Source organism: Vidua chalybeata, chromosome 9, assembly GCF_026979565.1.
Source record: "Vidua chalybeata isolate OUT-0048 chromosome 9, bVidCha1 merged haplotype, whole genome shotgun sequence".
NCBI classification, from domain to species: Eukaryota; Metazoa; Chordata; class Aves; order Passeriformes; family Viduidae; genus Vidua; species Vidua chalybeata.
In genome coordinates, this window is record NC_071538.1 from 25554007 (window position 1) to 25572584 (window position 18578).

At 39.2% G+C, this 18578-nt stretch overlaps 1 protein-coding gene across 1 annotated transcript in view; it reads right to left on the minus strand.

Annotated features, from left to right (window-relative positions):
- Positions 1-18578, minus strand: part of VAV3 (vav guanine nucleotide exchange factor 3) — a 149268-nt gene that overhangs the window by 93641 nt on the left and 37049 nt on the right. The window contains exons 3-4 of the mRNA XM_053950723.1: positions 2946-3004; positions 2175-2240 (exon numbers count right to left, since the gene is read on the minus strand). Coding sequence (XP_053806698.1) covers positions 2175-2240; positions 2946-3004 — 125 coding nt within the window. The remainder of the gene's footprint in view (positions 1-2174; positions 2241-2945; positions 3005-18578) is intronic.

An 18578-nucleotide genomic window follows, 5' to 3' on the forward strand; every position in this document is an offset into this window, starting at 1 on the left:
TCATAGGAGGAAGTTCTACAGTAAACAAACAGATTAACTAGTAGAATATCTAATGAAAATTACTCACTAAGGGAAATTAAGTCGATTAATTAGTTTTCTTTTCTCAATTTATTTAAAATAAATTTTACAAAATCAACACAATACTGAAGACTAATGAATTTCGAACCACATGAGAACTAAACCAGCAGCAAAAGGAACACCTCAGGACAGTTTTGTCATGAGCTACTATCCAGCTGTCCTCTTCTCTCTGACTCTTTTCCCTCCACATCCAGTGAAGAGGAGCTGTCCTCTCCTTACTGCCTGGCATCCCACTGCACTGGGATGTGAGATGCTGTTACAGATCTTCTCCCTGTCTGAAGAAAGGACTACCCAAGGTAAAATACACCAAAGACTGCAGAGCCAGCACTGAGACACTGTACCTCCACATCATAAACCAGAATCTGGATCATCTCATGCAACCTCGAGCTACACAAAAATGAAAAAGGAACCAATCAAACTGAAAATCAGATGGTTCAACAAAACCAAGTATGTGCAAGTGATGTTCTCCAATTACCCAGACACAGAAATAAAGCAAAGTCAGTGCTCAACTCTGCCCTCAGCCAATTCAGCTTCATTACAGTCAGCCCTGCTAGAGTGTTACCTACTTTGTGCTAGGACTGTATCAAGCCTATAATATCTTTCACTCCTATTTCTTAGGGTAGGTCTACAAAAAAATTCTAAAAGATACTGAAAGCGGTCGAGTCACTTGGATCAGATATGCAGACAATTTTGAGGTTTATCCTGTCGGAAGACAACTCTGAAATCCTTCAGAGTAAAACCCAACAGGTTAGTCCAGCATTTCAGTTCCCACCAGCAGTGATGCTGTGCTGGCACTTCACATTAAACACTGGCAGCTGTCAGATGCAGCACACACACCATCATTCCACCTCTGCTTCAGGGAACAAAGCTGGCAAAAAGGCAGAGTAAGGATAGACACTACTAATTTAACTACTACAGCTCTTTCTGACAAAAAGACTTAATTTTAAATTCTTTAGACACCATTTAAACTCAGGGACAATTAAATCAACTTCAAATAAACTTACTGATAATTGAGGGAAACTAAAAAATGTGGTCTATTTGCATTATTCACTGGCACATTTGTTTCTTATTCTTGAATTGCTTCCTCCACAATTGAGACAGCATGCAACTATTACATTTCTGTTAATAATTTTCATAATTTGTTGCACAAGAGTTACAAATCAATTTCTTTGGTATGATTTGTTAGCTTTTTTTTTTAATGAAAACTACCTCACAATGCTGAATTTACATACTTTTAAAAGAACTGGTGGAAATATTCTTTTCAAACAGTTATAATGCCACCACATCTAAGAGATAAGGACATCACCTCTTGCCCAGGTGGGTCTCAGAGGAGACTGCAACTCCTACCTTCTGCACGCTCTGCTACACAGAGTGAAAAGCAATTATCTATGAGGCAGCTGCAGAGACAAGGACAAGCTTTGCAGGGAAAGTGGTAAATTGAGCAATGCCAATCACAGTGAGGTTTTCCTTCTTTATAGGCACTGAAGAAACAAATCCCTGGTGTGAACAGCAGCTTCTTCCCCACACTGCAGCAAGCGGCACACAAGGAGTGCTGGTGAACTTTGAGCCTTGGAACAGTGAGCTCTGACCTGGCTCTTGTCCAACACGATTCCTCATGGATCTTGAGAGATCCCAGGCATAGGACACAAGAGTGTCCTGACTACCCTGCAAACACTTACCCAGAAGAGGTAAATGCACTCACATCAAGAATTTCACTGACTTGAGGGAAAAAATCCACATGAATTATGATCCAGACATTCATTTTCTTTGCTAGTTCAAGACAATTTCCTTACAAGCGATATTGCAATCTTCTGAAAGTATTCTCATAGTATTGACAGGTAACTTAGAAATGCATTCTTTATCTGCTTTGCTACAAGCACCCTCTGTTAAACATGCTGCTTTATATACACAAATGTAGCATAATAATTCAAGTAAGTTTTCATAATTAATTCTTCCTGGTCAGCATAATAACTAACAAAATATCTACAAATTAAATAAATATCCAATTTTCATTAAAACCATATGTTCTACAACAATACAAAAAATAGCATGCAACTGAAAGACAAAAATATGTAATTATTATATTTACAACGTACTCTATTAAGTCAGGAAGACCTTTGTAGATATCTTCATCATCAACACTTTCTTCTGTAGGGAAGGGCCTATAGAAAGAAAAATAGCATTAATTACAGACACTAGCCTAGTCATATAGTGGAGTTCTGTTTGGTTTCCAAAATTTTCACACAGATTATTGTATACTAATGTGCTTATATGCCCCCCCCTTTCTCTGATAAGCAGTATATGTGTATTTATACTTCATTATGTGGACTGACAATATAATAAAAACCCTACTGGACACAGTTGTTATAAATCATCACCAATACACATCATTGACATTTTTCAACTGGAAAAAATCATCAAAACTTTCAGGTTAGGTCTGGTTAGGGATTTTTTTGGTTTCTTTTTGAAAACAAGAAGCTCACAAACTTGGGCAATTTTGCTGATTTTTTAGAATAGAGAAAGAAGAGAAACCCCATTTGTCTTTACATAAATCAGCAGTGCATCATCTTGACTTCCGATTCCTGCGTCAGGATTATCACACAAGTTCTGCAATACCAGCTGCTCCTCTGCTCACCTCCCGTTCCAGCATGAGCAGTACACATGACTCAGGCCCTTCAGCAAGTGTACCAGAGGTAGCAGACTCCTTTCCTAACTCCTCAGAGGTCCAGAGCCTTGCACAGCTGCCCACGTGGCACTCTGCCTTACAGAGAAGTTCTTCGTGGGAGACACACCCTGCCTCTAACAACTTTTCCAAGGAGCATCCCACCAAGAGCATTACTGCCACATTCCCTCTGGCAATAACGTACCTTATGCCTGTGCCTAGCGCAATCGGAGTGCGGGAAAGCTTTGAAAGTGTTTCTATCACCTGCAGAAGAGGAAAACAGAAACTACGGTTAGTTGTAGAACAGAAGCAATAAAATATTTTGTTCTCTATTGTTTCATTATCAGCAGCACTACTTCAAATCAAATTATATAAACAGAGACAAAATCTGGCTGTGCCAAACAATTTGCAACTGGACCTGGACGCCGTTGTCATCAAGTTTTGTCCTAGGACTGCTCGGGCCCCTTGGGCAGCGGCAGGAAGGAGCGGTATGGGCAGCAGAGGGAGCCAGAGGCCGAGGCAGCAGAAGCCCGGGGGCCCCGGCTGGGAGGCGGAGGGGGCGACCCAGGGCCGGAGCTCCGCGACCTCGGGGGCCAAAGCTGAGCCCTCTCATCGGCCAAAGCTGCACAGAGGAGCTCTGAACCCTTCCTCATGTCTGGGATACGGCAGCAGTCTGGAAAACCTCATCCCAGGAGAACACCTCCTGTAAGCGCGGAGGTTACACACGAAGCGAGGGGCAGCATTAGGAAGCGGTGACACACACACGGTCACCTACATGGAGTTGTTGTGCCGGCAATTGAATTCATACAAGACCTATTTGACTCTGCCTGGCAAGTCCTCTCCATCATAACTATTTACTCATACGCTGATATGCAAGTCTTACTTGCTAGAGAGAGAAAATGACCCAAAATGACACCCTGCCTGAATGTCCATACTTCCAATGGCAAGGTTTTCCCCTGAACTCCTCAGAAGTTTCAGCCTGTATCTTTTCAAATCAAAATGCATATTAAGCTGAAGAGACATCTCCAAAGAAGCTTTTTATCAGCAGTATCAAAATTCAGTACAGCAATTCTACATTTCACAGGCATTTGGGAATAATCGCTACCATTTCAGTTGTTTATTTTTGACGTTCTAATTACAAGACTATCACGACCAAAAAAGAGAGTTAAAAGTCCATCTCTCAGAGGAAGGAAAATTACATGTTTACACAGGAGAATGACAAAGTAAAAACCACAGAGAAATTTCACAAACTACAGCTTAAACTGTAGTTACAAAGCCTCCCTAGTGAATAATATTTCATAGGCAGATGAACAAAATTAAGAATTAATGTTAGATTAATCCTGTGAAAGCAATATTTTGAGTTCATTTAAACTGCTGTGAAAATTAATGCCATGAAAAAAATCTCATTTTGCCTTACAGCAAAGAATAATAAAAACAAATAAATATGCCATTAGCATAATCAAAGATGGGGGCACATATTTTCCCTCTGAACAGAAGAAATGCAATATGGTCTAGAATACGCTTTAGAAATTGTGAATAAAAGTTGATTAAATAAATGACAAAATTAATTTAAAACTATTTTACATTTATCAAAATATCAGAAGGGAAAAAAAGACTCCTTTAACAAGTCTTGGTGTTGCAGGGGAGTTCTGGTTTCCGTAGCAGACCAGAACCTGCCCCTGCACACCTGCAAGAACCCCAGCACAGGGCTGCAAGGAGCGCTGAGCCACACGAGACAAGATGCTGTGGGATTCAATGGCAAAATGATCTGTCCTAACACATTGGTGAGCATTGATTGGCAAAGTCACAGGAGGCTTAATGGTTCTCAAAACAAAGAGGGGCAAGTTGGGTGAATTGAATATCCCTTACTTGTTTCAACATGACATTTCACAGCATACAAAAAATCTCTTGCAAACTATTCCACCCACACAGACCCTTTTCCTTAGAGGGATTCTCACTTATCTAGCATAATCAAACCCAGTAGACATATGGCTTACTCTTCACAGCTAATTACAGTCCTTCAAGATAACATAAAAAAAAAACTGTACAAATCAAATTACGAATTTTAGGTACGTAACTAGCAAACATTGTTCACAAAGTGAACTGCCAAGTTCCATTTTAGAGCTATCAATATGAACACAAAAGCAAGATTTGTATATAAGAGGAATAGAAAAACTTTTTCAGGAACTGATGTGAAAACTTGGAGGGGGCAGGCACAGAGGCCCACGATGACACCCACACACACTGGGGAAGCCAGAGAAGCATTTACCAGAAAATGCGCAGCGAGAAGGACGGAGAAAGGAACTTTATGACTAGAGACAACAGGAGACTACAAGAATCTTCCCTGCTCTTAGAACAGAAACCATTAAGCATTCCAGTCTTCAGTACAGATTAGAACACAGATTCAACTTTCACAGAATAAAAGATAATGCTTACCCATTGAACCTAATGCTTACCTATTAAACCACAGCTTAAAACAGCAGTGTCAAGAAACAGAACCACATCTACAGAGAGGCATTTTTCTTGCAGTTGTGGTTTCTCTAAAGAATTCTGAGACAATGTCAAGAACACTTGCACCAGTAATCACACATGGAATTACCAGTTCTGGGCAACACACTATTGCAATATCATATATGTGTAAATGTATTTGCTCCAACTAAAGGTGGGGCAAAGCAAGATTCTCCTTCCACTTGAAATTTCAGTCCTTTGGTCCTGAGATACTACAGAAACAACTAAGAGTTCCCAAATTTCAAGGTCCATAGGGATGATTGCAGTTATGTTTCAGCTGAGTTGTCTGATAAACAGCAAAGCAAACTTAAATGCAGCGAAATGTCTGATTTTCAATAACTGACAAAAGAAAGACTCAGGAGTTTTCCAGAACAGTGATCATTTGAAGCCCTATGCAGTTGATATGAGGGATCCTATAACACTGCAATCCTGAACTCCAAAATTACAATATACTATACACATTAAAGTCCCTAACATGCAATTTAGCACTTTGCATGTGCTTTTTTTGCTTTTCTCGCTTCCTTTCAGCAAAGCTTTAATCACTTTTATGCATTTAACCCTAAATGATCACCCAGCTCTTTTCTAAAGCAAGGACTCTGACAGATGCTCCCGTACTTTGACTGAGGCTTAACTGGATCTTAGTTTAAGTGCAAAAGTAGCACTCCTTGCTTGTACAAAGTCCAGAACAACAGGGATTCCATGCCTGGTGCTGCTCTGCAATAAACAAGTGTACAAAGGGCTGCAGAGCTTTGCACACACACTACCATCAGGAACAGTCAGTAAAAAACAGGTATTCAGTAAAGATTCCTAATTGACATTCTGGCCAGCTACAATACACAAAAAAGAAACATTTATACTCCACAACATCCCACAACGACTACATTCCTTCACACTGAAAAGCACAATAACTGTGATTGGCCTGCAGGGAACCTGACCCTGGGAGATATTAGCAAGAGGCTTCCAGGCATAAAAGGAAGCCTCACTGCATCTACCCCAGTACAGCTCCTTTGCACTGCCTAACACCATGAGACAGAGGTTAAGCAGGTCTTTAGAAGTCACATCAAAGTCACATTCACTTCAAGAAGATGTGAACATCCAAGTTTGTTTTTCAGTACATAGGCAGTTTATGCAAAATATGACACAAAATGCAAATCTACAGCACTGGAAGAGGAAGCACACCTCAGCCCACACCCTGGTGAGTGCCTCTGCTCCTCATTCATGTTTCAGGCACTGCTGGCAAGAGCAATGGTCTCACACTGTACATCATTAACTCTTTACTTCATTAGGAACTCTAACAGATTTTTTGGGGTTTTTTTGCTTGGGATTTATTATGGCTTGTCTTGGCTTACAGTAGTAGATCAGACTCTCCAGTTTATATAAGAACTTTAATATGCCTTGCCAAAACATTGTTTTGTAATTTCCTGCAGCCATATTCTTCAGTTAATCACATCAGATATTCCTGTGCCTGCTTACAGCAGCAGTGCACTAGAGGGACTATTTTACAACTTTCCATAGCAGTAGTGTGTCTGAGTTTAAAATGTCCCTTTCTAAAGTATTTTAGTGGCGTCTTTTTAATCTTGTTTCTTTAAAAAGAACTTGCAAATCACACAATTAAAGAACAGATTAGGTACATTTTAAGAGTACTTGTCTGCTTTTAGAAGAAACAGAAGTAAATGATTTTGCAACTCACTGTCTCACCAAACAAGCAATAATTCTGTGCTACTGACAGCTGCTGTAAGAACTATGCCCATATTTATATTTCTGATATTTACCTAAGCTGAAAATGTTAAGTGATCAACAAATATTGATGGCATTACTTTCATAGCTTATGCCAATAAAACCTAGAAAGACTCACTTGTGATTAGATCATCAAAGCATTTGCTTCCATGCACTTACATCAGCTCTGATGGAAAAAGTCAGAGCTCTGGGCAGATCATGAAAAGTAAAAACCAATGCATACAGAAATCCAATGTTTCTAGGGAACACAATGTCATACATTCTCTGCAACGTGGAGTGAAGCTCTTATGAGGCCAATTTTAAGTACCACATATCCAAGACATTTTAAAGCCAGAACTGCTAGTCGTGCCCGCATGCTGAGTTCTCATTAAGCTGTTTTCACTCATTCACCAGACTGGTAAGGAAGAGTGGAAAGAGAAGCATCATTTTGTGTCTCTGTCACTCAGAGATAAGATGAAAATGCTATACATAAATATATTCTCAAATTACTTGTATTAAGAAAGGTTTCTCTTTTGCTACTGTAGAGTTTACCAGGCTCTGGACAATGCTAGATCAATACTTCATTTGGCACAGAGGGGGGTGGAGGGCAGTTGAAATATATGTATTGATATGTATTCATATTGTACACTAATCCATCACTAACCATTGAACCTAAAGACCTCTAGGAACTGCTACATTTCCACTTTAATTGGTTAACAGATAAAAAAAAAAGAAAAAAACCCCAATAATTAAGCCAGACAACTCCAGGATGATTACACAGCTGCTGATCTAACGAGCACATTATTCCAAGTAAAGTGTGTTCATAAGTTAAATTGAACATTTTCTCTCCATCTGCCTTGTTCAGGTACCGTGTTAGTAGTCTGTCTTGGTTCAGGTTAGTTTTAATCAAACCACAAGCCTCTAGGGAAGGAGAAAGGATGACAGCTTTTCCAAAAGGCAAAATGAATGAAAACTCCTTAAAATGAAAGGAAAGAAGGGGAGGGGGAAAAAAAAAAAAAAAAAAGAACAGAGAATAAAAAACCTGACCTAAAAGCAAACCTTTGTTTCACATACTGGCATCTCTAACAGGCCCTTAAAAACAAAAACCAAATTTCAAATGCCAGCTATGCAAATACGCCTCTACTAAATACTGTTGTGGCATGCACTGAGGTATCAAAGCCATACAGACACAAAGATGTGAAAGACAATTTACAGCCTTGGCACCTGCACCAACACCTCCTTAGGAACAGGACAGACTGCAGATCTCCAGCAGGTAGAAATGTCATCATCTGTGTTTCATTACACACAGCTTCACATTCCTGCTTCAGATAATTAAATCTGGGCTTTAGGCGGAGCACACTGGTAGGTGCAATCCAAAGGAAAGGCACAAATTTACTTTCCACTGGGGTAATAATCACCAGCTGTGGGATGCTGCCTGTTTTCTCACTGACATCACCTTCAGCCATCCTGATTCTGGCTCTCTCATTGTCCGTGTCCATTCTTCTGTTTGCACTGAAGTACACCCTAAGGAAACACATCCGAGGACTAGTTCATCCCTCTTTCCCTCAAGGTTTAGCGCTGGCATAGGAGCAGTAAGGAAAACAGACCGACTGTCCCAGGGAGCCACGGCAGAGAAATTCACAACCTCGAGCCAAGTCTTTGTGACTGACAGGAGCCTGCCAGCAACTGTGAAAAAAAGAGGTTTGAAACCAGGTGCCAAATGCTTTCATGCAGAGGCAGCAAGGGTACGATTGCTGTAAAAGCTGGTTTTGGCAGTCATGCACGTTTCCTCTGAGCACTGAGCCCCAGCTGCCAGAGGAGAGCTCAGAGGTGCTGTTGTGCTGCAGAGGGAAGCCTGGCTGGCTCTGGGCATGCAGACCTTCCTACATTGCCCTAGGGAAGTCTCATCTCAAGACGAATTCTCCCTAGTGTTAGTGCCTCCACAATAAAGTGGCAGGAAAGCTTCTCCATAGTGGGGGGGAAAAAAAGACGACAAAAAAAAAAAAAAAAAAAAAAAAAAAAAAAAAAAAAAAAAGGCAAAGACAAAAAGAACCTGGGTGTTGCCGATCTGTTCGTAGATAAGCTAAATACAGAGATGCAAACTGCTGGGACTTCAAAAGCCCCGGGGAATCAACAGCTACAGAACATGCAACTTTTTCTCCAAAGTCTTCTACGAAGGAGAGGTGAGACGGGCAGTTTGGTACCAGGAAGGCAGGCAAAGCTGCTAGAACACAATTTTTACAAACCACTCAAAGATATGAGGACAGATGACCTGATGTCCAAAAGGACAGGTCGATGCCAAGAATATTTACCCCCTTTTGCACACTGCACATTTTACTCCTTTTATCAGAAGCGATAACTCTGATCATGCAAACTCTGGAACTAGAACAATGGGACTGGCTGACAGATCTGCACACATGAATCCTAAACCTTAAAGGAGGAAAAAGCAAAACCAAATGCTCTCTGGGAATCTGTAGAACTCAATACCATGTTATTAGAACTATAATGAGCAACTCTTGACTAATCAATATCCAACAATGGACACAAATGTATGTGTACTTTTTTAAAATTGTGCTTAAAACCCCATTTTTCAAATTTTATCTCTCTGATGAGGCTACAGTCTCTAGTCCAAAAGCAGGAAAGGTTCCCTAGATGGCTCTGTTCTTACAGGGAAATGAAAAGTTTAAATGGCACAAGCAGCACAGTCCTGCTCATGCCTTGGTTCATGTTGTCAGCAAGGCCAAGAGACTCCGTAACGCAAGCATGGAGGGAAGGAGTTTGAGCAGCTGCTTCCTGTGTGCAGCTCGTGGTTTTGATTCTTTGAATACCTTCCAGCCCTCACCGTGCCTTCTGGGGTGTTAAGTTTGGGGCTGGTTTTTTGGCTGGGTTTGGGTTTGGTTTTTTGTTTTTTTTTTTTTTTTTTTTTTTTTTTTTTTTTTTTTTTTAAGATCCTGCTTAAAGAATGACAGCCTTACTTTAACGATTGCTGTGTTATAAACACTGCAACTACCAGCATAAGTGCAGGCTGCCTCAAAGCATGCTGCTCTTCTAAACATGGAATTGGAGTTTGTCCTTTCTGGTGCATGTACTACACTTCAGGTTTTGCATGGAAGAAAAAAAGAGTACCAAAGGATATTCCTAGGACAGTACTGCAAAACCTATCTGCTATTAAGTCATTCCAGTTCCCTTCAGAACAAACACTACAGGATAACCTAACTTAGAAACAGCATCTTTGAGCTGTATTCAGCTTTGATCAAGTGTTTGTTTTCAGTGCTTTTTGAACACTTACCGATGATACCATACTTTTTTTTTCCCGTATTTTATATAGGTCATAACAGTAATCAATCATGAAAGAAATGGCTTTTTCCTGCATTTTAAACAGGATATTTTAATACAATTTCTTTTCTTACCTAAATGTAAGCATTCCTTTTAAAACCCCTAATGACTGAACAGGGAGATTATCAAAGGTGTTCAGACTTTGGTAAGTGGGGTCATGTGGGGTTTTTTTTAAATAGGAAAGGACATAAATCAGTGCTGTGTGTTTTCCAAAGTTACATTTCTTTTGCCCCTGCCCTTTGACAGACTTCAGGTGACTATTTTTACATGTCTCAAAAAGAACAAGCAAATTCTCTAAACTGCAACCATCAGTTTGTACAATCTGTATATACATTGAGTGTTTGTGACCTTGGATGTTTAAAATTGGCATACAGATATTTTAGAAGAAAATTAGTGCTTACATATTCATTATTGATTGCGCCTCCAATACTGTTTTAGATATTCATCCTGCAGTTTAAATAGCCTGTGGTTTCCTCACTCCCACTGTGTTATTTCTCACTCCCACTTTAATATTTAAACAGATTCTTTGTCAATTTTGACCCTTGCAAGAACAATCCTCAGAGGAGGCTGTGCAATGGAGTTTTTCTTCTTCTCTTGTGCTAAAAGCAGAGGAAGAGGGTTTTTTCCTGTCTTGGGTGAACCAGTCACTGCCACACTTCTCCCTTTTCTGAGTTTACTTTAACCATTGACCACACAAATTTAACTAGTCCATGGCTTTGCTTAGTGGTACCAAGTGACACCTGAACCATGAATTGAATTTACTCCAGTACACAAGCAATGAAGATAGGAATATTTAGTAGGCATAAATACACACTGTATTTCTCCTTATACTCTGCAAGAAAAAAAACTTCCCTGCTACAGTGCAAAGGGAAGTGAGCTGTTCTCTTTGCTGCAGTTACCCTCCAGCTCACTCACAGTGGCTCACAAAAGCCCACAGCACTCTTTCAGGCCTCACACTCTTAGGAGATCTCTCTGCCAGAAGAGACAAGGGATTAGATCAGCCCAACAGAACAGCACCTGCCTCCAGCACTACAAAAAGATACACAGTAAACAGGATGGCATAACTCTGACATACCAGTGTCTTCCATTCATTTTAAAAATCATCAGCTTTGATATGGGATTAAAAAAAATTAAACTTGGGAGGACATTCTGCAACGGAAGTGGCATTGTCAGCTTCTATTATTGAAACTTGGTAAGAGCAGTGGTTTGGTTTTCTCCTTAATCATATGTTCACTTAGATTAAAAAAAAAAAAACCTAAGTACACTTGCAGTAGTGGAAGAAAATATGCAGAAGAATACATTCCCATCATGTTTCTCCCTAATTCTCCTTGAGATGGATCCTTATACTGAAAATTACAAAACTAATGAGAAAAAACTAACTTGCTATTTTTATTTTTTACTGTCTAATTATTGTTTTATTACCTTGAACATGCAGCAGCTTGCAGGCTGTATTATCTATGTGCTACACTTCCAAAATACCACTGCAGAACTAAAGAGAAAGTGGGATTGTTTGCTCTCTTTTTTTAATATGTTTTTTTAAATGTTGTTCTTTAACTTTCATTTGTCTGGACCTTGAAAAGAACATAAACTGTGTGATGGGGATCATAGTATGTATTTTAGATGTAGATACTGTGATAAATAAGAGCAGACCAGGAGATACCTATTATTAACCATATAGTCATATTTACTAATAAGATGTCTCTTGGAATTTCACCGGCTCTGCTGACTACAGAAACTTTTGTCCTCTTCACCCACTGTTCTAACCCAACTCTATGGTCATGTCATAAACTACTTTTGAGAACTGATAAGCAGAGACAGAGGGAGGGATAGATTTCTTAGCACATTATTCTGAAGGGCAGGTGAGGTTCACTGTTTATTTCCCAGCTCTGCCACTTCAAGAGACATTCTGCCACGGTAGAGGCAGTAATCTCTGACATTAACATTGCCTCTTGAAGTACATGGGACTGTACCTTTTACTCTATGGGGTTTATAGGCATTTCCAAATATTCATTGTGGATTTGTGCTTAAAAATCTTTGTGAAAGGGCACAGGACTCCACACATCCCAGATTGGTAACAAGTCAAAAAACTTCATCTAAGGCCAACTTCAGTTGCCACTGTTTATGATAAAAACACCAGTGGCACATATGAGTTCAATGAAAGTCTTGACATGAATTTAGTTGGGCATTTCAGTCCAGTACAGTGAGTCCAAACCAAGCCCAAGCATTATTAGTCCTGCTCTAGTCAATCTCAGCAGCAGCCTACAGTGAGCAAATGCAAGAACCAAATGCAGAAAAGCAGATACATCTAGAAAACACACCAGAAAAGTTCATGCTCTGTGAAAAACAAAGGCTCCCACATTGCTTGTAGTCAATGCAGAAAGGCATTTTGGAGAGATAAAATTCAGAAAAAAATACATGGCAATTAACCAACACTGCATAAGTTTTATCAAACGTATAACATGAAAGATAAATCTTGTCTGATACCAACCTTCTCCTAGCATTTTGGCATAGATATTACAGTCTCCATGAAAGGCACTGTTTGTGCTAGAGCATTACATTTTTGTGGGTCAAATGTCACAGGGGGATTTCAAATTGAAAGCTGCAATTCATATCCAGCAGTAATCTGAATTACACCTCTACCTTCTTCGTTTTTTTACATCAAACTTCAAAACCAAGATCAAAATATATACAAGCTGCTGAACATTAAATTGAGTGAAACAGCCTCAATGCTGAATTTTTTGACAGCTATTCAGCATTACAGCTTGTAATTTTATCCCACATTACCTGCAATGTTTCTTAAAATTGTGTTCCTCAATGTATCTTCCTTTTTACTCAGTAGGCACTAGTTTTACTGCTCACAGGTATTTCCAACAGCACAAAAATTCCCTTACTGCATACATACCAAAAATAGTAGCAATGAAACAGCATCAAAACCAGCTTAACTGAGGCAGATACATGAAATATCTTCAGACAACAGCAAAGTCAGAAGATTTGGACAGATAGAAGTTTTGGGAAATAAGAGTGATGTCAACAGGAAAGAGATGTGAGAAAGTTGAAGGAAGGAGAACAAGGCAATAGAACAAGAGGAAAAAATTAATTCAAAAGACTTAGCATAGTCAGCTTCTGAAGGGGTTAGAGATTACAAAGACATCACCTCAAAAAGTAGGAAACAAGGTAAGGAAACAAACAAAACCTGTAAAGCAAACGAAACATAAAATGAGAGCAAGGAAAGTAGGAGTTCCCTCCATGGTAATATGTTAGAGAGATGATCCATGTTTTCTACCAAAAGGAACAAAAATATCAACATAGAAACTTTGTGAGCTGCATTAACGCTGTTGGCTTGTTGCTGTACCTACCACATGCAGTGCACACACAACAGATTTTGTGAGGTGTCTGGATGAGGACAAGACACAGTCTAGATTTAGATTTAGCCTTTGGAAACTTTAAATTGCTGCTGTTCAAGGATAATACAGCCATTAAAACCACTCTCATTCAATACTTTTACACTGTAGCCTATGGAGAAATGTCCTAAGATCTGCATCCAACAAATTGTAATTATTGATTTTATATTAAGATAACAGTCTAGTTGTTGGTCAAAATTAAGTGTTACATCTATAACAAACAGGCCAGGCCACTGCCGGAGAATTTAAGTTTTCAGTGGAGTTTTGATTACTGAAGTACTTTGGTTTCTCACTGTCTGGTACAGTCAGAACATGCACCTACACACAGTCTCCATCTTCAGAACAACTCCTACTACAGCTAATTAAGACCCAACAGAGCGGACAAGGAAAATGGCTTCTGGTGGGATTCCCTGCCTTGCTAGTTCAGGGCTCCTCTGACTGTAAGAAGCTGCACACAAAGGGCACTTTTTTCCCTTAAGACTTTAGTCTGCCAAGTGAACTAAGATGGATCAGTTTAAAGCCATCATAAGGTCTGAGGCACCCCGTCAGATGGAGTCTTTCCTACTAGCCAAACAGCTTTGAAACCAAGGTACAAGGTCACAACATGCTTGAGAACACTGACTTTGCTTTTAACATTTTGCCTTATGCTATCAAACAAATTTATAACTGAATTCCCCTTCGTAGCCAGAGTTCTACACTTACAAACAAGCAAAGAAGCAGTGATTACTCTGGTACCATACCTATCAAAGCAACCAATTTCATTGCCTGAGCAAACTGTTCCCAACATACACACAAAGAGCAGAACAAGAGTTCATGGTAGTAAATTTAGATTACAAGCTTCATGTTTTTCATTGTATTAGAGGACTGATTTCTTTTTCCAAATAGTTTCATAAATTAGCATAGAAAGCAGCTCAATTTCTCCATGAGCCTATATGATTTTTACTTGACAAAAAAATACTTTCTCTCAAATGCTTCTGAAAACAACTGCCTCTAAACCAGCATCTGTATTCATTTTCCATTTCTGGGCAACCACTTGGAAAATAGTTCAGCTTTTTAGGTTTTCATTTTCAATAGAGTAATGCAATAAAGCATCTTTCATGACTCCCGGAAAAATATATCTAAGGAGGAAAAAAGTCTATGCTCAGTAACTTGTGCTCACTTCCCTAAAGGAGACACATCTTTTCATTTAGTCATAGCCAGAAACATCCTGACAACATTCTCTGCTGGTTTATTTGCACATACTCCATCTACATCAACAGTAGGAGATGAAGACCTGTCTTTCAGACCTTTCTATGCCTCAGACAGCTCAGACTGCCAGCACTACCCTGAGTCTGCTTCTGCAAACACAGACAAGCAGAAATGCCCTATAAAAGCATGAACACACGACAGAGCACACTGCACTTCCCTGCCTTGCATGGCATTTTTTGGGTCAGCCCAGAGCTGCCTATTGGTACAAGACTCTTGCTGTTTTCTATGTAGCATTTACTCTGCCAAGATCTTGATCAGCTTCTGGAGTTCATAATCCAGGCTTCTAAAAAGGGCTATTGCTCAAATATTTTTTACTGTCTTGTTTTTTCTGACACAAGCCTTTTTTTCTGGATTCAGACACCCCAAGTAGTTTTTAGTCACATTTGTGAGTACTGATTTGGTAAGAAATAGAAAGCTAAACCCTCCTCTCAATAGTCTTTATTTAAATGAGTATTTATTTAAATGAGAAATCTTGGAATTTGATAAATGAACTCTGAGACATTCAGGAAAAGTAAATCTGGTACAAGTCCACATTTCTGATTTCTTGAGACATCCCATATATGCATATATTAATCCAAATACATTACAGAACAATACATGAAGTATAGACAGTTACATAAATCTTGCCTAAACACTTGTCTGTTGCATTTACAAACTGACTACTGCTTAATGTCAATGTTCTTCAAGAAAATACGATTCTAAATAAAATCATACAGCTTAGTTAAAACCTCCTTTTAAGAGTTTCCAAATAAACATCAGTATCTTATTGCCTGTAAATCCTAAAGCACTTTTACTGAACAACTGCTGTCAAAATTCTAAGTTCCTTCTCACAACTTCATCTTTAGAGTGGGGGGCAGGGGAGAGGGAGTTCCGCTTAGACAAAGGAAATAAAACTTCATCAGAATATCAGTGCTAAGAACTCTTTTTTCCTGAGTTTTGGTGATGCAAGGCAACATCAAAGACTGTTCTCACTGTACAGTGACAACATACAAAAATATGCTCTGAATAAATTGCAAGAGGAAGCCAACAAAACCAAATTGAATATTTCTTCTTTAGAAAAGAAAAATTAAGGAGGAGGCTCTCATATTCAGGTTCTAAAAAATTGCAGGAATTTCAACAGAGCCATAGTTCTCCCTCTGACGAGTAGGGGATACTTGTCTGCTATGCAGAAAAATCTAAAGATGTATTTAAATAAGCACATGAATAATAGGGCCTGTCTTCTAGCAAAACCAAGAGACAAAACAAAACTCCAGAAAGAAGCCTGAAATGCATAAATGGAAAAGGCCCAAGAAGCACTGCAGGGATGGGGACGTAGACCAGACTGCAGGGCAGAGTGGTGAGAAAGGCAAAGAACGCAAGCAGCAAAGGAGACAAGGCAGTGATGAAGAGTAAACAGTCACTAACCACAGAAAATTAGTTTCAGCATTAAGTGATGAAAGCCTAAGTACAATCAGAGATTGCATTCTTTGGGTGTCAGGTAAGGGTGAGCACAGGGCAGCACCAAGAGGCAGGCATGGAAGAAGGAGAGCAGCAGTTCCGCTGCCCAGGGCCTGTGGTCAGAGCACTCTGCTACTTGCTGTGGTTATAGCTGTGCTAACCTGAAGTCTGAAAGTGGCACCTTTTTCTAGTATTTAGCAGACTGTTCAGGACACAGGCGGATTAGTCACTTCCACAATAGAAACAGACATAAGCAATTACCTAAAAGTGCCACAATACGAATAGAAATTTTCTCATGCACTCCTATTTAACTCTCTATCCAGCGTCAGCATGGTTAATCTAATTAATAATAGACCTAAAGGCAAGATTTAAAATCAGTTTGGTTGTGAATCCTACAGACTCCAAATTCATGCCACCCAGTTGTGGGTGGCAAACCTTCATCAAAAAAAAAAAAAAAAAAAACACCAAAATGTAAATGTGAATTACTTTGTAAAAGTTCAAAAATCAAAGTACATGTTATGCTCAAGTTATTTCACTAACTTTTGGCTAGATGCTTGCTAGAATTAGGAAAATTACTTTATTGCCTATGGTCTGAAAAAGAGATGAATTCATATTTGAATTTGTTTAATTTTATAAGGAAATTCCATAGAAAGAGAGACAGTATTGAGAATTTTATATCAGATGTCTGGTCTGGAATCCACTTTCTCCATGACAAAACAATATAATAAAATGTGTTAGTAATATTAATATAAAGATTTATCCTAATTTAAAGCAACTTTGTACTAATTTGGCCAGGAAAAACCTGTTTGTTTTCTAATATGGTGTGATCATGCTTTTAACAAACATGCTTTTGCCACAAAACATGCAACAGAAAAACCATCTTATATACCTCACCACTTTGAAAATGGTATGATGACATTTCTAATCAGGTGGTTTAAGGACTTTCATTAACTTCAGTGAGTTAATTGAACTTCAAGATTCCTAACAAAGCTTGTTTACTAAAGCCCAGATTGTTTCTCACAGGTCACAAAGACTGTGTGCCAGCCACTGTTTAACATCCTCAACTTTCCTTTTAGTTAGCTGAAAAACTCTAAGGGAGGTCCTCCCCAAATCAAAACACCAAAACTCAGTGTCAGAATAAACCCAGAACTACATCACTCAATATATATTTAGTAGAACAAATAAGTTCTATGAGAGGCTGCCATATACACAAATGCTTAAATCTCAACAGATGTTTATGTGTATATATATAGTACCAGTCCAAAAAGCTGGTGGTGACCAAAACATATGATAAAATCATAAGAAATTTCAACAGTCAAGTAAATAATCTTTAAAATGTGCACAGCTATTCTTGGCTAGCCACTTGTTTCAAACACCTATTAATTTATTATTTATTATCTAAGCAACGAAAGCATTTGAAAGAAAACTTGAAGGTAAAATAGATATTAAGAAATTAGGTCCTGCTCCTTGTTCTGCTGCTTTTGAAGGCATGAATACATCACAGGGGATCATTCCACTGCATGGCAACTACAACCCTTTATCAGGACTTTGATAGTGACAATATTTAGACAAGTTAAGTCAACTGTTTGGACAGGGCTGCCACAAGCTTAGCATTGTATCCCTTCCTCATGCCATGTTTTATTCTCCAAGGCTTCTGTCACCTCCTAGTTATCTCCCCGAGCCCAGACAGAACTCCCAAGGTACATTCAGGTGCAGCAGTCAGAGAGCACACAGCTGGGGCTATGCCTCATGCCACTCAGGAAGATCCTTCTGGTTTTGTCTATCACTGGGGGAGGAAGAAGCTACATTATGCCCTACTGAGTCACTGTGCACTCAAGAGCATCTCTTTCAACTGTGCTGTGAGTTTTGGACAACAGTGAAGGCTGAACAGGAATTACTGTAAAACTCCCCAACCCACCAGTGACCTACATTCAATTTTTTGCTCTACTCTCCTTCAAGTGCACAGGTAGTAAACCCTCCCTCAAGTAATCTACATATTTTGGTTAAAAAATGTATTACGCTGAATTATGCAGCTCATATCAATTAGCCTTCTGCAAGAAACGCACATCATGTGCTCAAATTAGTTCTACTTTAGAAACACTTTAAACCTTCCAGCAACTTAAAGTTGACTTGGGGAATAAAAGTAACTTATGTCAACTAGCCCTCAGCTGGCTTTTCCAAAGTAATTCTGT